This window comes from Lactuca virosa, chromosome 3 (genome assembly GCF_052849685.1).
Source record: "Lactuca virosa cultivar CGN04683 chromosome 3, Lactuca_virosa_CGN04683_v6, whole genome shotgun sequence".
In the NCBI taxonomy this organism is placed as follows: Eukaryota; Viridiplantae; Streptophyta; class Magnoliopsida; order Asterales; family Asteraceae; genus Lactuca; species Lactuca virosa.
Window position 1 is genome coordinate 439,850,838 of NC_136428.1, and position 21,641 is coordinate 439,872,478.

Genomic DNA, 21,641 nt, shown 5'->3' on the forward strand with positions numbered 1-21,641 from the left:
TATACAACATATGAAATGTTGTCAAATAAGAAATGGATTTATTACTTTCTTCTTTTATTTATATACAACGTATCATACTTTCTTCTTTTATTTATATACAACGTATCAGTTATATAAAATGTTGTCAAATAAGAAATGTTGAAAGATAAATTATCTAACATAAACAACCATAATCAAATGATTTGGTAAAACAAAATTTCAATTTATTAAAATAACTTGCCTAATATGCAATATACAACTATTTAATTTTTATGTTAAAAATAAAAACCTACTTAAAATTTGAAAAAGAAAACAAGCAAAAGTAACTTGGTTATAACCTATGCAACCATGGAAACATTTGGAAAGTAGATATATTACAAAACAACTAGTATTATACAAAATGGTTACATACTTCAATCTACATTATCAATATAAACAATAAATACCACCCCGCCACAAAAATAGAAAAAGATCATTTCAACATGTCTAAATCAACAAAATTTAACTTATATGAAGCTCCTTAAGATCGTATATTGAACGTATTTTTTTAAATTCCAAAATTATCCTTCGTGGGCCGTGTTCAACACGGTCCTCCTAAATTCAGTAGTATATATATATATATATATATATATATATATATATATATATATATATATATATATATATATAACATTTAAAAAATAGATATTTAATGAAATCTGATTTCCTTTCGTATTCATAATATTTTGTATCATTGTATTCCTTCCGTATTCGTATGTAGCTAGTCTGTATTTGCGGTGCCCTAATAAAAAAAACACATGTCGTCATTTTTAGATACTCACGAATCACGAACGAAAAACGCATCAATTTTGTATGAATGTTTTTATTTTTCAATTTTATTTGGATGTTAACGACTTTATGAATTTATGTTGAAAACTTTTTTTTATGTTAATTACTTTAATCACTTTGTGAATTTATGTTGAAAAAACCTCAATTTTGAAAATGTGTTGCTTATTTATTAAATGGGTTATATGGGTTCGATCCACTAACTTGTGAACTCATGAACTCATATACTTAAACGGGTTATATGGGTTGGGTTGGGTTGAGGTTTCCAACCCACCAACCCGTAACCCGCCAACCCATATATTGTATGGGATAGGTTGAATTTATGTTTTCTGGCCCGCTAACCCGTCAACCCGTGACCCGCCAACCCGAACACAACCTGATTGCTATGCCTAGTCTAGATGTTAATCGTGATTTTGTTGAACCATACGATGAAGATCTTTTCCAGATGGTTATGGTTTCATTGAGAATATTTGAATGTTCAAATCAAGAAAAAACTTCTTCGTCACTTGGAATTTCCTTGCTAGTGTCCTCTTGCAATCTTTGACTAGTAAAATAAGTTGGAATTTCCTTGCTAGTGTCCTCTTGCAATCTTTGACTAGTAAAATAAGTGGACAAGTCCAGTTAAATAGAACAACCCTAACGAAGTGTTATCATATTTACACCGGAATGAAGTTGATTACATTGAAGTTAATTTGGGATAACTTTGTATATTTCAGCAAAGTAAACTTGATGGATCTGCACTATGTTTCAGATAGGGGACTATAATCATTGATGAATTTTATAAGTCTTAAATTTTAGAAATGCTTCTACCTAAAGGTAATAAGGATAAAACTTTGATTAGAAAAATGTAGGGGTGTTGATCGGATAACTTTTTCGGGTTTCAGGTAATTCAGGTTTTTCATGTTAAAAAAAATATCTGTTATCAGACCCAAATTAAATTCGGGTAATGCAGGTTTGGATAATTCGGGTAGTGGGTCGGGTTTGGGTAATTTGGGTATTATCCGAAATATATAATTTTTTTTAATGGCACCCGAAAATAAATTTAATGAAATAAATATTTTGTGCTTTATTAGTTTTGTTTATATAAACAAACGAGACATAAACGAAGTTACTCAAACTTTGAACATTGAGATTTTTTAGTCAATAATACTTGAGATATCAAGTAATCTTTTAACAGCTTAATATAATCTAATAAGATGTTAAAAAAATATATATATTTAAAGATCTTAGTTTAAAAGTTTAAAATGTTTAAGATAATTGTACCTATAAGTTTTGCCATTATCTGAAGTTTCGTCAAGATAATAAGTTTGTTATTTGCAATAAAAACTGTAATCTAAAAAACATTTAAGTTTAAAAACATGGTGACATATAAACAATTGCTTTTAATATTGTTGGTGTCATAGTGCTCTAATACAAGAGATTCATGTTTTACAATAATGATAGTTAGTTAAACATGATCAAAATACCTGCTACAGAGTACAAACTCTATGAAAAAAATTAAAATAGTTCGGGTATACCCGAAACCCAACAAACGTACCTTATACCTGACCTGAAAAAAATCAGGTTACCCGGATACCCGAAAAAAATTAACCCGATTAACCTGATACCCAAAAAAATCGGACGGGTAATTCGGTATTGGGTATTTTCGACAAGGCTAGAAAAATGGCAAGGTTTACCGTTCCTAAGCAGTGTGTTTTTTATACATCAAAAGTTATACGTGATGATATTTTATTTTTGTTTACTGTAAACTGTGAGATGAGAAGAAGTTTAGAAAATAGAGAAGTTATCTGGATGACAAATTCAAAGTTAGAAGTTAGTGAAACACCCATACCTCCAAAAGTAACTTATGGAGAAAAGAAATAATCAATTGGGAGAATCAATAGAGTAAAATATATGAATAGTGCAACAAATACAACACAAAAGATAAGAGAAGTAAGCATAAGCATGATGTTAACGCTTGTCATAAGGAAGAAACAAACAAAACTTAAAAAGTTCATAAAACGCCATTAGCATCTGCTCCTTATGAGTCTTACAAATGATGAACAAGCTGGTCCACATTGCTCTTCAATTAATGTGCTAGATAGTTATAATGTTGTTTATGATGAATAACCATAGGAGACTGAAAATACCCAAAAGACAATGCACATGCATGCGCATGCGCATGCACGCACACATACAAATGCACGTAGGATTGCAATCATGAAGAAACCACTATGACATGAAACCTCATATTACCAAACAACAGAAATATTCTCCTGTCGGATTAGTATTGTTCAATTTTATGAAGACAACCAATATCACGACTATAATTTTTAGTACTTTTAGCTTCAACATTTTTGTTTATGTACTTAATAGTTTGTCATGTTTTATTTTGTATTTAAAAACCAAATATAATATAGACAATACTTCAAAAATGGTCCCTGTGGTTTCCGAAAATATCAAGTTTAGTCCCTAAGTTCAAAAAACCTCACAGATGGTCCTGTGGTTTCAAAACTTTTAACAAATGGTCATTCCGCCTAACTCCGTCAGCTTTCTACCGTTAAGTGAGGGACATTTTCGTCATTTCAATACAAGGGACCATTTATGAGGTTTTCTCTATTTAAAAAAAAAGAAAAAAAATATAATTATTTAATTAAAGGACCCCACCCCCTCTCTCTCTCTCTCTCTCTCTCTCTCTCTCTCTCTCTCTCTCTCTCTCTCTCTCTCTCTCTCTCTCTCTCTCTCTCTCTCTCTCCGATCACACAACATCAACAACATTTCGCCTCATTCAGCCTTCTTCCTTCTTCTTCGTCTTCTTCTTCTCCCATACCAAAATCTCACTTCACCCTCCCCTGCAAACCCTACGTTTTTTCACCTATTCCCAAATACTGAAAACTCCAAATCGCTTCCAAGTCCATTGATGTCTCCAAAGAAGACAAACCCATCTTGGATCCGCCAACAGAATCGGTAGAGACCACAAAAGAATTCAATAAACGCATACTAGAAGAGAAATTCGCAGTCCTAAACGCCGGAATTTTCGAGTGCCAGTCGTGTGGATACTTGTACAAAGAAGCCGCCGGAGATCCATCATACCCGATAGCACCTGGTTTGTCGTTCGATAAATTGTCGGACGATTGGAGGTATCCGACGTGTGGTGCGGCGCAGACGTTATTTCAGAGTAAGAGTGTTGGAGATTGCGAGGTTCGCTCAGAATCAACGGTTTGGTTTTGGGGTAACACGCTCACCTCTGGCCAGAAGGCGATTCTTATCTACAGTAGCCTTTTCTTCTTCTTTGTATTGTTCTTGTCTGGTTATTTTCTTCAATGAAACACATATCTGGTGGTAACTGGAATTTTTGTAATCTGTATACCCTTCTCATATAAGTTCTGAATCTATTGTTCAGAGGTGAATGCAAAATATTTTGAGTTTAGAAGGTGAATATATCATATATATGTATATGTAAGTGATGTGGGTAGGATTTTTTGAGGTTTCTTGATGATTGATATGATTGTTGATATTGTTATTGATCTGGTTAACTAACATTCGAATTCAGAGGAGGAAAAACGAGAAAGAATGGTGAAGAAGATGGGGTTGTTGCAGGTACTTTCTATGAAGAAGGAGGGGTGGTGTTTGGGTATTAGCGTCCGAGAGAGAGAGAGGGAGGGTGGGGCCCTTTAATTAAATAATTATATTTTTTTCTTTTTTTTTAAATAGAGAAAACCTCATAAATGGTCTCTGTGTATTGAAATGACGAAAATGCCCCTCACTTAACGGTAGAAAGCTGACGGAGTTAGGCGGAAGGACCATTTGTTAAAAGTTTTGAAACCACATGGACCATCTGTGAGGTTTTTTGAACTTAGGGACTAAACTTGATATTTTCGGAAACCACAGGGACCATTTTTGAAGTTTTGTCTATAATATAAGTATTTATTTGGTTGGAAATGAATTTATGTCTGAAGTTAGGATTTTTCTGGATTTAACCGAAACTATTTTTTTTTTAAACAAGTTAATCCTAGTCCAAAACCTGTTAACCATTTCATGCTAAAAAATCTAACAAAAACCAATTTGGTTTTAACCGATATGGTACCTAGAAGAATTGATCTAACCAAATTGGATATTAAACCAGTTTCGCATTTCAACAAACTAGCATATAAAAATATGTTAACATTACGCGTTTGGTCTCTAACATTTTTTTTTTTTGCACTCGGACCGTCCCTATAGTTTCTTTTTGTTGCGATTTTCATCCCCAGCAGACAAGAAAAGACTAATATACCCTTATCAAAAAAAATTATACGTAAAATTAAATATTATATTATAGACTTAATTTTAAGTATTAATAAAAAACTTTGGGTCCCACTCATCTCCATCACCCTCATCCATTCCCTTCTAGACTTGAAGCCAGCCATCGTACGTCCAGCCCCTTCAAACTCATCACTAAACACCGATCTGCACCTTAAGTTCCAGTCGGAGCCTCCCGTCGGAAACCTGCAATTCTAAAGTAGTTGTTGCCATCAGTCAGCATGCTAACACCACCACCAGAATCCTGTAACCCTAAAGTCGCTGAAACATGCAACTTTTTTGTTCTTCTCCGCCTTCGTACGTCGTTCCTCTCAAGCCCCATTTATTCTGGTTCCGCCGACATCATCAATTTCATCTGGAAAATCGTCTTCCATCAATTTCATCATTTGGAAAATCGTATTTGAATTATGGGATATCAGGTTAGGTTTTTCATTTTGGGTAAAATCCCACAACATCATCGATTTTAAATACAAATGAATTTAATCCTATTCGCTTTTGGATTTGATTTATGGGATTTCATCATGGTTTTTTTCTTTCATGGATTTGATTTGAGGTTGCGTTCTCAACTTAGGTTCTGATTTATGGATTTCATTTTCGTTTCACTTAGGTTCTAAAGGATTTCGGGATTTGACTTTGGTTAGTTTTTAATTTTAGAATTTGATCTTGGTCCAATTTGATTTCTGGGATTTGCTTTTGGTTTTGGTTTGGTCCAGGTGGTGATTGATTGTGGTTTGCAAGAGGTGAATGATGGTTTTAGTCGAGGAAAACCATAATGGTTTTCAAAGGTGAACATGGTGGTTCCTAGAGAAATAGGGTTTCGCCTGATGAATTGGATGATGTTGTCGACGGCCTAATTATGCAGGCGGTGGTGTTGCTGGTAGTGATGGTGGTGGTGGTTGAAAATGATCGGTTGTAGTGGTGGGAGTGGGTCATGTCTATAAATCATTTAATTCCTTTTTTAATTAATAAATAACAAACAAATAATAAAAACTAAAAATATACATATATAAAGGGTAATATAATCTTTTAATGTCTGTTTGGGACAAAAAACACAATAAAATCATACCACAAGGACAGCCTGAGTGCAAAAAAATATGTTGAGGACCACACGTGTAATTTTAAACAAACCACATGGAAAATTTCAGTAATTTACTCATAAAAATATCATAGTTCTAATTTTGTTAAAAAAACAGAGCATTATAAGCCTAATTCCAGGTTTCAACAAATAGATCCGAAAGAGTAAAAGTAAAACGGTACTTGTTTCATTCAATTCATCAGGCTTTTACATCGAGTTGTGAAGGAGAAGGCATGAAATCGCAAAATTAGGGGCATGGGTAATAAGGGACCCACCTTAGAATCTATCTAACCAAATTGGTTATTAAAAATAAAAAAATAAATAAAAACAGTTTCGCATTTCAGGTTAATATGCACCTGTATGTCACACATACCACATAAAAAGCCCAATAATGGAGCTGTCCAATGTCATTAATCAGAAATTTAACTTGGACAAGCGATTCATTCCTTTACAGTTAGTTCATCAATGAACACACGGACAATTAGTGAAATTGATCATCACAATCATTTTAATCTACGTTTTGACAAAAGAGCATACAAAACCACAACCTTACCTACAAAAGAGAAGTATCAACAGTGAAATTGATTGCAGAACCTGCATTCTTAGATCGCAGATAATACATCCCTGTTTTAAGCCCCTGATGCCCAGAAACAAAAATATGAGGCAAAATTCAAGAAATAGCAATGAATTTACAATTCTTTGCGTAGTATAGCATTCTACTTCTATTTCTTTCTATTTGCAGCATTGTATTTTGACTTTTTTTTGTTATTAAGGTGATGGAATGCTGCCCAACTATAGGCAGCATTATGCTTGCATATTTTTTTATTTCTTATTAGGGCATTGTACTTTGAAAAAAACTACCTAATTATGGCACTGAAAGCTGATTTTTATTTGGATGATATTGCTACAAGCATATAAGTGGGTGGTTTTTCAAAGTACAATATTGTGATAGAAATTAATATATGCAGGATGCTATAGTAAACAAAACAATGAAAGTACACTGCTTTTTCTTGCATTTAACGCAACCATACATTTTTATTTTCCAAACAAATTAGCAAATAACAGAAACAAAACTTAATCTGGTGAACTATATGGGGCTAAAATAAATGCAAGAAATGGCAACATACTTCCATTTACATGTTTGTTGTATCATTCTACTTGGAGTTTTTTCCGTTAGTGCATCACTTTCCCCTTTTTTTTCTTTTTATTAAGGCATTGTACTTTATAAAAATGACCTAAACCCTTTATTTTCCCCCAAGCGTTTAATTTAATCATTTTCTCAAATATTTTTTAAACAAAGCAGTTGATGTGGCTGGGGGATGGCTTACTGGCAATTTCAGCAAATAATAAGTCTAACTAAAATAGTTGAAGTACCTTAGACCAAGCCTTAAAGTGCAGTGAAGATAGCTTGTCAGTGTCAAGTTGAGGGATATGAATACTTAGACTTTGGCTCTGATCAATGTAGCATCCACGGTCAACAGCCATGTCAACCAAAGTCTCTGGGTTGATCTCCCAAACAGTTCTGAAATCATTAAACAAAAACAAGGTCGGAAAGAGCCAAAGAGGAACAACTTTAATACAAATAAAATAAAAACAATAAACAATGTACGTACTTGTAAATAGCTTTCAAATCTTCAGGGAAAAAAGGAATTTTCTGAACAGAACCACCACCAAGGATAATTTGATCCCGGAGAAAGGGAGACCAAACACCCATTTCAGTCAAGTCATGAAGCAAATGCTTGTTCACCACAGAAACATGAGCACTGCAAAAGACAGTTACCGGTCAACCACTATACATTATTTAGTTAAAAATCAAACTTATTAGATGCTAAATTAAAATAAAATACATATTTTCTTGTTATTTTAAAAAAGTGTAAGTTTAATTTACATAAAATCATAGTTTTCATTTAAACATAGAAACAAAAACCAGCTATATTGGAATTGCTCACTGATTCCATCATTCCAAACACTACCTAACGCAAGATCATAGTATCACGCACCCTGAAAGATTTTGAGTGTAGAGATTGGAGGTGATTGGCGCAAAGCACTCATTATTTCCGAGAATTTTGCTTGTTAAAGAAGTTGGCACGAGGGCCACAAGTTGGGAATTCCGCACACCATTCTTCTTTATCATTAAACGAAGATTATCCCAGTCCCACTTTCCTGAATGCCTCGTTACCTTCCACATGTCTGTTTGGAGAATCCCCTACACAAATTAATAATAATTTAATAAACCCAATTCTCTAAGTATCACTGTTTATTTCCAAAGACACAAACCTCGCTAACAGGACTTCCCGTATATGAACCATAGGCGCCTTTTTGTGCAGCTAACTCACATGAAGTTTTTAGGGCACTATAATATATCGTCTCAAATATTTCTTTATTCAACTTTCGGGCCTAACAAAAAATAAAAAGAGAATCAATAATCAACAGCTCATTTGAGGGCAGGGTTATAAAATAAGACAGTGAAAACAAGTATTTAGTATTTACCTCTTCTGAATCATATGCCATACCAAGCAATATAAAAGTATCTGCAAGACCTTGGACCCCAATTCCAATGGGCCTATTATTTAAATTGGACTCCTCTGCAGTTGCAATAGAGCAAAAGTTCACGTCGATAAGTTTGTCAAGATTTCTGGTAACAACTGATGTGATCTGCCCAACACAACACAAATACAGATTTACAACTATGCTGAAATAACAGATTATATGGCTACATGCAAGAAATAGCCATTGATTGTGTGGTATTACAGCCTCCTACTTTCGTTTCTTCCTATAACGCCATTGTATTTTTTGGCAGTGTCTTTGAATAATCTACGCCAAAAAAAAAAAAAACATTGTTCTATAGAATAATTCATATACTTGGAAAAATCAACACAATTATAGCAATGAAAATTGATTTGTGTTTGAATGACCTTGCTATAATGGAGTATATTCTGAAAGTACAATGCTGGAATAAACAAATCAATGGAAGATTGGAAGTGTGTTGCTACTTCTCATCATAACCCTCGATAAGTTTCAAAACTAAACCTCGGCTAGTTTTGCAAAATCAAAATTCCGTTTGGAAGAATCTCTGCTACCAACAAGCTTTGGTGGTTGAGATACACCCTGAAACAAAAATATATCAAATACAAGTTCAGATGAAGCATAACCAAATTAAGATGGGCTACGACCCTTTTGTTTTGTTACATGAGACACGACTGAAAGAGTTTTATTGTATTTGACATGACACATCATCAAATCCAGTCACCTATGTGTAACAGATGCAGACTTAAGAGCAAATCATTAAAAAGCTGAGCATACCTCCTGTTTAACACATAGGGGTAATGCAATGGATGCCAGATTACACATAGCAGTTTCTGTTGGACTTGTGTACAGAATAATCCCAGCACATGGACTTGAACACATGATGGCACCAAGTTTCTGCTGATTGCTTTTTCTGTTACAGGAATCCTAGGAATGGACAATGGAGTATCATCATACTCTCTAATTTATGAATATATGTAAACAGAACATAATAACTAGAAAATATTTCATCTTATTGATCTACCTTATAGAGCATGTGAGGCATCCCGGTTTCCATCTGGGTTTTTAAAACTTCAAGCCAAAGTTTCATTGCCTTGACAACTTTCTTAGCTTTCCCCTGAGTGTGTAAGAGGTAGTTGCTATTAACTGATATAACCGATATAAGATTTAAGTTGATTAAAAAAATGTATATGATCGAAAAGGGTAGTTTTTACTTTTTACCTCTACTTCGTATTTTTCGTAGAGCTTTACAAAATCTTCACCCCAACAATTAGCCAAACCGGGAGCCTCACTTGGACAAAATAAAGACCAACTGCCATTACTCTGAACTCTTTTCATAAACAGATCAGGTACCCAAAGAGCATAAGACAAATCCAGAGCTCGTTGTTCTTCCTGCATGATTGTTTAATCATAGAACTTTATGAGCCCCAAATGTTTTAAAACTTAACAAACTGCTGAAGTCTATGCAGACAGAGTTTCTAATTTTGACACAAAGGGTATTAGAATGCTACCTTCCAAATCCCATGTTTCTTCCTCAAATCAAGAAATTGAAATACATCAACATGCCATGGCTCCAAATAGACAGTGATCGCGGTCTTTCTTTTGCCACCTTCTCCATCAATAAAACGTGCAGTATCATTGAAGACACGCAACATTGGAATAATGCGACTGGAAGTTGCATTTGTTCCACCAGTTGATTCAACATTATGGACAGAGACACCAATACCCCCTGCTGATTCGCTGACAACAGCACATTCCTTCAAAATATCATAAGTTCTTCCAATGCTATTATTGACCATGCATATCATAATGCAGCTACTCAACTACAAATTGGATTATTTAATTAGTCCATGTTAAATAAAAACCAGGAAAATAGATAAGAATAAATCATACTTGAGAATTTGGTGTCCCAGCATTAAAGAGTGTGGGAGAAGCATGAGTAAACCACCCCTCTGACATCATCTGATAAGTCTGGATTACAGAATCAATGTCATCCTTATGAATCCCGATTGCAACTCTCATCAGCATATGTTGAGGGCTTTCAACAACCCTTCCGTTTATCTTCAAGAGATAAGATCTCTCGAGGATTTTCAGACCAATATAATCATAGTAATCATCCCTTTCAGGCACAATCTTAGCCTCCAACACTTTAGCATGCTGAAGAGGAAAAACAAGTACATAGAAGACCATCAGTTCCAAATCTATACATATGTATAACATCCCAACTAAATCTCAAAACAGGCATAGTAAAATTGTAAACATATATCATACCTTAGTGATGGTATTATAAACCTCATATGTAACAAGGGGGGGGGGGGGGGGGGGGGGGGGGGGCCAAAGGGATCTTTCGGCCCAGATCTCACGTACATTAGCTTGATCCTGCCCCGAACAACCAAGATTCAGACCGGAGATAATTGTGTTAGCAAAAAGTAGATTATCTTCACTTACGTTTCAGACAATGATTGACCCTTGGACGAGGGGAGATTCGAAAGCACAATCTTTGTAGCCAACTGTATTAAATAAGCAATTCAAATGAGTAATTATCAATTTCAAGAACAAGCATTTCAATTTCATTATCAACAATGCTTGCACTAAAACCAATAGAGGGCGACTACAAAAACTTACGGAAATATAGTCAGGATGGTTAGCAGCCATTGAAGCGGCGATTTCCGCGAGAAGTTCACTGGTGACATGCTGGTAAACACCACGTTCACATATTTTATTGGAAATAAGCACCAGATCACAAGTAAGTCCCGTGTTGTATTTCTCCAGTTTGGCAATTATATCAAACGGATTTACAATTTTTCTATGCAAATCTATTTTTACAAAACTCATATCGAACCGATTGTGGATAACCGGAAGAAGGTTTCCTCTGTATATTGTGAAGAAGGCTTCAAATTTTGGAATTAGGGTTTCTGCGGCGGTGCAATAAAATCGTATATATATATGTGGTAATTAGCATAAGAAAGCACCAATTGAATTTTTTTTAGAGTAAATTACAGTTTTGGTCCTTGTGTTTGTTTCAATTCGTATGTTTGGTCCAACCTTTAGAATTTTGATAGGACTCATCCTTGTGGTTTTAAAAAATTACAAATGTTCTTGGAGGTTTGGTTTTTGATGTTGGGCTCCTTGATCGTGTTTTTAAAGAGTCTATCACTATTGTCAAGAGTATCCCTTATAGTTGTCGTCTTGCTTTCTCTCAGACTTTGAAAACAGCTTTTTACAAGGTGATTGCCTAACCCGGTTCGGTTGATGCATGGATTTGTTTGTTACTTCTTCCTCGCTGCACACTGCAAGTGTTTAGGCCCAAGAATAGACAAAAATGTAGGTCTGGGAATAAAAAATACTTATAACAAAGCTCTATCTTGAAGTCCTTGGATACATAGGGGAAAGAGGATGGTATCAGAAGTTAGTTCAAAATATGTTAAACAATCCTGAGGTTAGGGCCATGGGATAGGGTGGAGGCATTTGTGACAACCCGAAATTTCTAACTTGTACGTTTTTCATTATTATCAAAGTTAGCCTTCATTTTTGCTATCTTATAACGACATTGTGGGTCAATATGAGTGTTCTAGGCTTAGTATAACCTGGATATGAGTCTTAGGAAGGGTTAGAAAGTGTGTAGCATCACAAAATCGGGCCAAACACACCAAAGAAGGTTTGTGCGGCCGCACACCCGCGTGTGCGACCAGCCAGCCGCACACACCCTCCAGCCTCACACTCGACCCTATATATTGAACACTTAGCCAACCTTACACCCCTTTTTCCCACTCTCTCAAAGCTGGAACTTTCTCTCTCTAGTTTCTCTCTCTAGAAACTTCATCCAAGAACACTCTAAGGGCCTCAAAAACGTGAAGTACTCCATCATTCAGCCTGTTATATTGGTAAGACACCTGAATCTAAGCCAAAAACTCATAGTGTTCTTCGTATTCTTCATCCTTTGAAGGTGTACGGCCGCACACCCTCATAAGGTGGTCGTACACACCTCAAAAACCCTCCAAAGTGAGAGTTTGAACCCCTATCTGCTAGTTGGACTTGGTATTGGCCTTGAAACACCTAAAAATCGACATTTTGGGCATGAATGAGGAGTGTACGGCCGCACACTCCTGTGTACGGCCGCACACACCCTCTGTACGGCCGCACACTCTTGTGTGCAACCGCACACATAGCCTGGCCGCACACCTGGCCGCACACTCACAAAGGTTGAGTTTGGTGGCCTTACACTCAAATCTAATGCCCTACACTCATTTAGGGACTTCAATAGGTGTTTGTAACACTCATTTCTAAGTGTTCTCATGTCCCTAAAGCATATCCATGTGTCTATTAGTGGTTATATACCCTAAATATATTCATACATGTGTTATTACATGTTAAACTAGGATCCGTTTGTGCTCACGACTTCATTCGACATCCGGTGATCCTATATCAATCTTTCTTTCGAGTTACTCACGACAGGTGAGTTCATACCCCTGAATAAACCTTTTAAATGATTTTAAATGCTTTTATGGGGGGGGGGGGAATACAAGTTGAACTATAAGGTTATTATATCAATCACATGTGATTAATAACCGTATAGCAAATTGATTTTTGCATGATAAACTGTTTTATCCAGCTAAAGGTTTTCAAATCTTGTTTTCAAATCTCTTTTAAAGTATGAATATCCCTTTATAGATTATTAAAGCTTTTTCAAAGGTTTTACCAAAACTCCTTTTATGCTTTTATATAGTAAAATGCATGCCTATATATGTATAGTTATATAAGAAATGTTTAAAGGACTTAGGAAGGCTAGCTCGCTTTGATTTCATTCTTTTAGACTTTACGAGGCGTATTGTTCATTTAATACCGTCTAGAGTCTGTATTTCATTCTTTTAGACTCTCCGAGGCGTATTGTTCATTTAATACCGTCTGGAGTCTGTATTTCATTCTTTTAGACTCTCTGAGGCGTATTGTTCATTTAATACCGTCTCGAGTATGTACTTCATTCTTTTAGACTTTTCGAGGCGTCCCGCCTGGAGTCTATGTTTTATTTACTTTTAGCCAGCAGCGTTACTGCTGAGGTAAAAATATTATTTTCCCTATTACTTTTGATTGTGTTATTCTCACATATTCTTTAAAGTATAAATTATATTTTGATAATGATAGTACTTTTAAGGGAAAATGTTTCTTAAACATAAAATAGTCGGGTCTTGGTAGAAGACTACTTTTATTAGAAAATATAGGATTTTCTGGAAGGAATTCTAATACTCTGTAAATTCTAATCACCATCACCGAGTGAGATTATTTTGAAGTAAAACATGTATTTATACCAATGTCATTAAATACTTATGAACTCACCAGCATTAAAATGCTAATACTCGCTTTCAAAATAACTTGTATTCTCAGGTCATTAGTAGACAGGTACACTCTGGGAGCTTTTGCGAAGTCAGCCTAGTACCAAGCTGCAGTTTACGTTATTCTCTGTATTTACTTTGATGTTATTGTTAAATGTAACCTATGTAACATTATTACTATTAATGCAATGGTTGTTGTACTTTGATTACTATACTGCATTGTTGTGATACTTGACATGACGTCCTCCACCCCAGACCGTTTCCGCCGTTCCGGTTTTGGGGTGTGACAGATTGGTATCAGAGCATTGTTTATAGTGAGCACAGTATATCAAATCATAAAAGATATACAGCCTATAAGTACATTGGGATAAAACACTCTGACCAAGAATTATACTTTAAAATATAACCATATTTTACAAAAGTATAAGAACATCCAGAATCTAAACACCCGAACAAAGTATCACAAGAAGAATAAGAATAAAAGTCTTTGGATGTTGACCATTACCGTCAAACCTGGGCAGTTATGTAATCGTAAGCTGGAATAAATATAACCTCATCAACTATATTTATTCGAGATGCGACTAACGTGTGCTTGGGAGTGATGGTGGTGTTGCAACAAATCTGAAACTTACCAAATAGGAATGCTAGAGCCAAACATAAAGTTTAAAATACTATAGGAGTATTTTATGATACTAAAAGATTCACAATAAACCCAAAAGCATGTTCAGAAGATAAGAATCAAGCATTTAATTAAAATACTATAGAAGTATTTTAGGAACTATAGCTAACCTTGCGTGAAAACTAAAAAGATCCTTATTGATAAACCTATGATTACAAAGTGTATACTTCCAAGGTTATATATAGTAAGGATCTCATAGGCTAAGAATGTGTGGTTTCGTCCTACTTCCTTTTCCTTGTTTGGATGTGGATATAGAGTAGTATCACATATTCGAAGGCCTGTCAGATCTAAGTTATATATGATTTGTGTACGCTATGTAATTGCAGCAGGACTCAATATGGATCACTCAGTGAAATGTTTTAATAATCTCTTAGGATTCTTTAGACATTTCCATTCTCGCACGAAACCCTTTAGAAAACCTTATCCCCTTCAGTGTGACAACCCGAAATTTTCATTTGTATAATCTCTACAGTTAAAAACTTCAGATAATATTCAAAAACATTTCAGAACATTTTTGGTCGGATTTAAGTCAGTTTGGGTGTTTTATTTTATTCTTCGTCAAACGATTAAATAAAAGGAAGTGACGTTATTAGTGAGGTGTAACAAACCGAACAACCAACACCTTAGCTAGGTGTTTACGGCCAAACAAGGGGTGTTTGGGCCGTAAACACCATTTTCCCCAAGAACTCATGCATATAGCATGAGTTTACACACTTGTCCTCATTTTTCCACTTCCCACTCAAGAACACCAAGTTTTTCTCTCAAGTATCATCACACACTTCTTCCAAATCCGCCAAAAATGTAATTTTTCCTTCCTAGATTCTTTCCTACAACACTTAATCTAGTGTTTATACATCATTTCATCCATGGATTTTCGATTTTTACATAGATCTTCAAGTGATCTTCAAAACACCAAGAACACCAAGAACACACACTAGTGTTCTTGGGTCCTAAACACTTCTACAAGCTTCATATAAGTAAGTATACTACCCCTAGCTAGTTATATGCTTAGTATGCTTATTAATCCATGGATTGGACACCAAAACCCCCAAGAACATGTGTTTACGGTTTGGGGATCTCCCAAAACCGTAAACACCCCCAAGGGGTGTTTTGATGCCCCTAACTCCTTCCCTAGCTTGGTTAATGGACTAGAAACTTGCATGAATGAACTAAGAACCACAAAACACGAAAAGGATGAAGTGGCCAAGAGTTTACGGCCGTAAACTCTTGGGTTTACGACCGTAAACTCCCAAGGAGTGGTCCAAGGACCGTAAACTCCAAAGGAGTGCCATTTCGGGTCCTAACCACTTCCAAAGCCCTTGATTCAACATTAGAACACTCCTTTGTGAAGCATGAGACCTTAGTTCACACAAACACACCATTCCCATGAGTTTACGGTCGTAAACGCATGGGGGAAATGGTCCTCCAACCGTAAACTCACATAGGGTGACCATTTGAGGAGTAAACTCCAATGTGAGACCATACACTCATTAGGTGCAACCCTTGGGACTCCTAGCACTTGAAGCAAAGTGTTTTCATGCATTAGGATGTCCTTACTTGCTTAATTAGTGATTAAATAACTAATTAGACACCTTTGTGTATCACTACATGCTACATAGGATCCGTGTGTGTGTGTTCAAGTCCTCACTGGACACCTAGCATCCTACGCGACACTTCCATCCACTCCACTCACTGCAGGTGAGTTCATACCCCTAAAATAACCTTCTAAATGATTTTAAATGCTTTTATGGGGGGGATACAAGTTGAACTGTTATAGTTATTGAATCAATCATCTGTGATTAATAACTAGAACAGCCTACAAAGATTTACTACTGCTTTTATTTTTCTCTCAAACTTTGGATTCTTAAGTGTTTCAAACCCTTTTGTTAAACTCTTTAGATGTTAAAATTGTTTTCTACTCTTTTAAACTTATCTTATTTCCAAAACCATATCTACACCAATATATTTATATAAGTAAGACTTGAAGGACTTAAGACTGATAGCTCACCTTATTTCCTGTTCCTTGTTTGGTTATGGACTTAGGGTATTCTGTTATTTGTCCGACTGTCGTTGACTTCTTAGTTATATATCATATATATATATCCGTGTTGGATATAAAAGTCTTCACTTCAGTTCAGTACCTTTGTGAAACAAAGGCATGTAAACTACCATCACTATTTAACTATAATAGGTATAGTTAAGGGTTACTACTCATTACTACTACAACGACACTTACCAGGGTCAGTTCAGTTATGAGTCAATACGTGTTAAATCTATACAAAGAGAATACTATATACTATACAAGAGAACACTCTATACATTATACCAGAAAGTATATTATACATCATACAAGAGAATATACTAGTACTAGAATGTGACATACTATTTCTCGATACGACACTTCACCGTGGTATCACTTTGTAACCAGAGTCTCCTGGAGGGAGAGTGGGCATTGTGTGTATAGATCTATACGGGACAGACACTCCCACATCCCGACTGCTAGCTATAGTCCGAGCCGAAAGGCCAAGGGGTGACAAAATGTCACATCACTACATATGACTCGGAGGGTCAACAGGATTCGATCGTCAATCAGCATGGTTACTTACGAGTTCACATTCAAACCTTTAATTAATACATTAAGAATTAAAGGCAAAACAGACTCCCCGAGGTGTATTGTACATTTAATACTACATGGAGTCTGCATTTTCATTACATTCAGCCGGCAGTGACACTGCTGGGGTAAAACATTATGTTTCCATTCCTTTACATTAATGAGGTCAAAACCTATATTTTCATAATAATAGTTTCACTGGGAAAATCTTTACATTTATGAAGGAACAAATATACAAACAATTGGGTCTTGGTAGAAGGCTACTTTTTACTGGAAAACATAGGGTTTTCTAGGGATTTTACTATTTTCAAACATTGAAATCAGTTATGATACCACATTTTTATACAAGCAATGACACTAAATACTTATGAACTCACCAGCTTTATGCTGATACTCGCTTTCAAAATAACTTGTATTCTCAGGTCATCAGTAGACAGGTACAAATGCAGCTTTTGAGAAGATGGAGAATATACAAGACTCATCTTTATTTTGATTATATTTTTGGTGTCTAACAAATTGTACAGTACACGCTTGTATTACAATTATTATATTAATGCAATGGATGTTGTTGTTTGTCTTTACTATTATGCATTGTTATGATACTGTACATGACGTCCTCCACCCCAGAACGTATTCTGCCATTCTCGGTTTTGGGGTGTGACAGATTGGTATCAGAGCATTGTTTATAGTGAATCAAGTATATCAACCCATAAAAGATATACGAACTATAAACACATTGGGATTAAAACAATCTGACTAAGAATATATACTTTTAAATAATAAGATATTTAATTAAGTATATATATACATCCATTCATATAAAGGGTCAGTGTCATACTAGAACAGAACAAAAGTATTAAAGATTGTTGAACATCACAATTAGGCTTAGAGACATATAGTCAAATCTGGGTGGATGTAGCCTGATCAACTACATTTTCCTAGGAGTGACTAGCATGTGCCTAAGGGTGGTTGTGGTGTTGCAACAAGTCTAAAAACTTACCACCACTACTACAATAACATTAGAACAAGAATACTATAGGAGTATTCTGCATTTCTGTAATTTACATATTTGAGAACTAAAAGGTCGTTACTGGTAGGGCAATAGTTGCTAAGTGGATACGCTACGGTTACATGCGACTAAGACGCTATAGACTCAGAATCTGTGATCTTTGCTTTACTTCCTGTTCGTTGTTTCGTTGTGGATTTAGAGTTAGGGTCACTTATTCGAAGGTCTATCCTGTTTCGATTGCATGTAATTGGTATGCACTATGCAAGTATTGAGTCAACTAGTAACAATCATCTTATAAGTATCTTAGATCGGTACGTCTATTAACTATTCTTTCCCTTTTTCTCGCATAGATAGCATGGCTGGCTTCCACCTTCCTGGCGATCCGTACTACCCGGACCAAGGCATTGGAGGATGGCTTGATGAAGAGCCAGAAGATGATCACCCGATCCCTTTGGATGATCACCGTGCAGAAGGCTTTTCGGATAGCTCCGACTCCGAACCTAAAGTCAACAACCTACCCCCAGTAGCTCCCAACCCCAACCCCGTCTGGCATTTCAAGGTCCCACTCCCATGTGGGCAACAACCTTGAATCGATGGAGTGATGAACAGGGTCAGCCGTTACCTTTCAACGGAGACCGAAGCTTCTACAACATAAGCGAGGGAGGTTCAGCTGACCGGGTCCTACCCATCATGGTCCGTAGGATTGCTAGGAATGTTGAACAAGGTCATGCAGCCATCGGCAGGATAATAGAGGTTGATGCCAACTCTAACCTTAACACGGTCCGTATTCGCCAACTGGAGGAGACTGTGGATAGGACTAGGAGGTCCAATGAGGCTCTGCAGCAACAATTGGCTGCATCCCAAGCCGAAGTCATGGAACTCCGAGTGCGTCAGAGAGCTCACGAGCGACATCTTCAGGAAGTTACACGTCAACTGGCAGACCTAAGGGTTCGTCCGAGGGACACCCGTCGCCGGTAGAAGATGTCAACTCATCTTTACTTTTTGAATTAAGGAATAGCCTTTCTTTTCTGTACTCTATGAAGCACTTGTTTGTATTCCTAACTTTTAGAAGTACTCTAACTAGACTTCTGGACTGCCAACATTTTCACTTATGGTTTGATGTAAGACCTACTGTTAGGTCGATTTTTCCTGAACTCATTTTACATCAGTAATACCAGTAATATTGGCAGTTATCTAATCTATTTGAGGGTTCATGCCCTTGTGTTTTCCATACTCTATTGATATGCATCTATCTAGTAGTTGGACTATGGCGATTTAGTCCATGAGACACTCTCATCACACTTACAATTGATTCTCACTATTGTCATCATCTTTATAAATTTTCAGTCAAAGATGCCTCCCCGCAAGCGTCCTACCAGAGGCACGCCTGTAAATCAAACTCCACCACCACCTCCTCCTCTGCAGTTCGATCCAGTGATGTTTCAGGCAGCTGTGACCGCGGCTGTGACAGCCGCCATGGCTCAAGTAAATTCTGGTGGCGCCAGTGGAGGTGGGATGGGCACTATCTCTAGCCATGGTGAAACCCACCCACGTGCACGGGAGTGCACCTATAAAGACTTCATCAGCTGCAAACCTACCTACTTCAATGGGACCGGAGGGATCCTTGCAATATCCCAATGGATCGAAAGAACCGAAGCAATCTTCGAAATGTGCTCATGCCCCGAGGGAAGCAAGATAAATTTTGTTGCTTGCACCTTCACCCAAAGAGCTCTGACATGGTGGAATGGCCATGTCAAAACACTCTCCCTGGTCACAGCCAACTCCATGGGCTGGGATACACTGAAGGACCTCTTGACGAAGGAGTACTGCCCGAGGGGCGAAATTCAGAAACTCGAGGAAGAACTCTGGAACCTCAAAATGCAGGGTACCGACATAGTGGCTTATACAGCCAGGTTCAGCGACCTGGTGGCTCTATGTCCTAACATGGTCCCCACCGAAAACAAAAAGATCGAGCGATACATCTGGAGTTTGGTACCCCCATATCGAGGGAACGTTCTAGTATCACACCCTGCGACCTTTGTTAGTGCCAAGGAATTGGCCCAAAGGCTAATTGATCATGAGGTTCCCTCTACTCCATCAGCAACTGTAACCACTGCCCCAACACCAATCCACGCAACCGACAACAAAAGGAAGCGGGGGGACCGAAGGAGGGGCAAATCAAACCAATCCTCTTCCAAGAATCAACCGATAGTGGCTGTTCATGCTGCCACTACTCCTGTTATCCCTGCACCAGCCAAAACATATGCAGGGAGCTTACCCAAGTGCACCAAGTGCTCTTTCCATCACAACGGCCCCTGCCGGGAAATGCACTGCACTAACTGTGATCGGAAGGGCCATACCGCCCGGTTTTGCCGAACACTGCCCAAACCCATTTCCCAGGTCCCCAGTTCAGGAGTTAGCCAGGCCTGCTACGGCTGTGGCGAGGTAGGGCATTTCAAACGAAACTGCCCAAAGGCTGGGAATGCGGGAGGAGTCGGCAGACTACTTGCTATTGGTCACAATGAAGCAGTAGCAGACCCCACAGTAGTCACGGGTACGTTTCTTCTCGATAACTCTTATGCGTGTATCCTATTTGATAGTGGGGCAGAAAGGAGTTTCGTAAACCAGAACTTTAAGCACTTACTTAAACAATCCCCGCAACCACTAAAAGAAACCTTCGTCGTAGAAATGGCTAACGGAAAGACAGAGAGTTCTAACGAGATCTACATAGGTTGTGCCCTCACGCTAGATAATCATTCGTTTCCAATCGACCTCATACCCGTAGCAATCAAGAGCTTCGATGTCATCGTGTGCATGGACTGGTTGAGTCTCCATCGTACCGATATCCTGTATTTCGACAGAGCAATCTGTCTAAACTAACGAATAACGAAACCTTGTTGATCTACGGAGACAAACCCAGTACGAGCCTTCGTATCATCTCAAGTATCCAAGCCCAGAAGTACTTGCGTAAGGAATATCACGCGTTCCTTGCACACATCGTTGACACGAGCCAGAAAACGAAGGATCTAAAAGAGTTTCCCGTAGTACGCGACTTCCCCGACGTCTTTCCAGAAGAGCTACCAGGATTACCTCCGAAACGTCAAGTCGAGTTCCGAATCGACTTAATTCCAGGAGCTACCCCCATAGCCAAATCGCCCTATCGTCCAGCGCCTGCTGAGATGCAAGAACTGTCCGGTCAACTTAACGAACTGCTCAGCAAGGGCTTTATAAGACCAAGCTTCTCATCCTGGGGAGCACCGGTCTTGTTCGTGAAGAAGAAAGACGGATCGTTCCGTATGTAAATTGATTACAGGGAACTCAACAAACTG

General features: G+C 37.2%; 1 protein-coding gene across 1 annotated transcript; it reads right to left on the minus strand.

Annotated features, from left to right (window-relative positions):
- Positions 1-6,534: 6,534 nt before the first annotated feature.
- LOC145167899 (ribonucleoside-diphosphate reductase large subunit-like) lies at positions 6,535-11,597 on the minus strand. The gene is made up of 16 exons (XM_079087166.1): positions 11,309-11,597; positions 11,132-11,193; positions 11,028-11,062; positions 10,955-10,995; positions 10,577-10,840; positions 10,195-10,506; positions 9,905-10,075; positions 9,708-9,800; positions 9,461-9,610; positions 9,188-9,265; positions 8,648-8,812; positions 8,435-8,554; positions 8,158-8,363; positions 7,771-7,920; positions 7,532-7,679; positions 6,535-6,794 (listed from the first exon to the last, which is right to left on the minus strand). Exons 1-16 carry the CDS (start codon positions 11,516-11,518, stop codon positions 6,711-6,713), a joined length of 2,289 nt encoding a protein of 762 aa, XP_078943292.1. The 5' UTR covers positions 11,519-11,597; the 3' UTR covers positions 6,535-6,710.
- Positions 11,598-21,641: the final 10,044 nt, after the last annotated feature.

Bases quoted from the DNA above. Each gene is read 5' to 3' on its own strand.
- LOC145167899 (XM_079087166.1), bottom strand. From the start codon at position 11,518: ATGAGTTTTGTAAAAATAGATTTGCATAGAAAAATTGTAAATCCGTTT. The intron at 10,996-11,027 runs ATCCCTTTGGCC...CCCCCCCCCCCC, and splicing joins CGTGAGATCTGGGCCGAAAG to CCCCCCTTGTTACATATGAG. The intron at 8,555-8,647 runs GTAAATACTAAA...ATTTTTTGTTAG, and splicing joins TGGCATATGATTCAGAAGAG to GCCCGAAAGTTGAATAAAGA.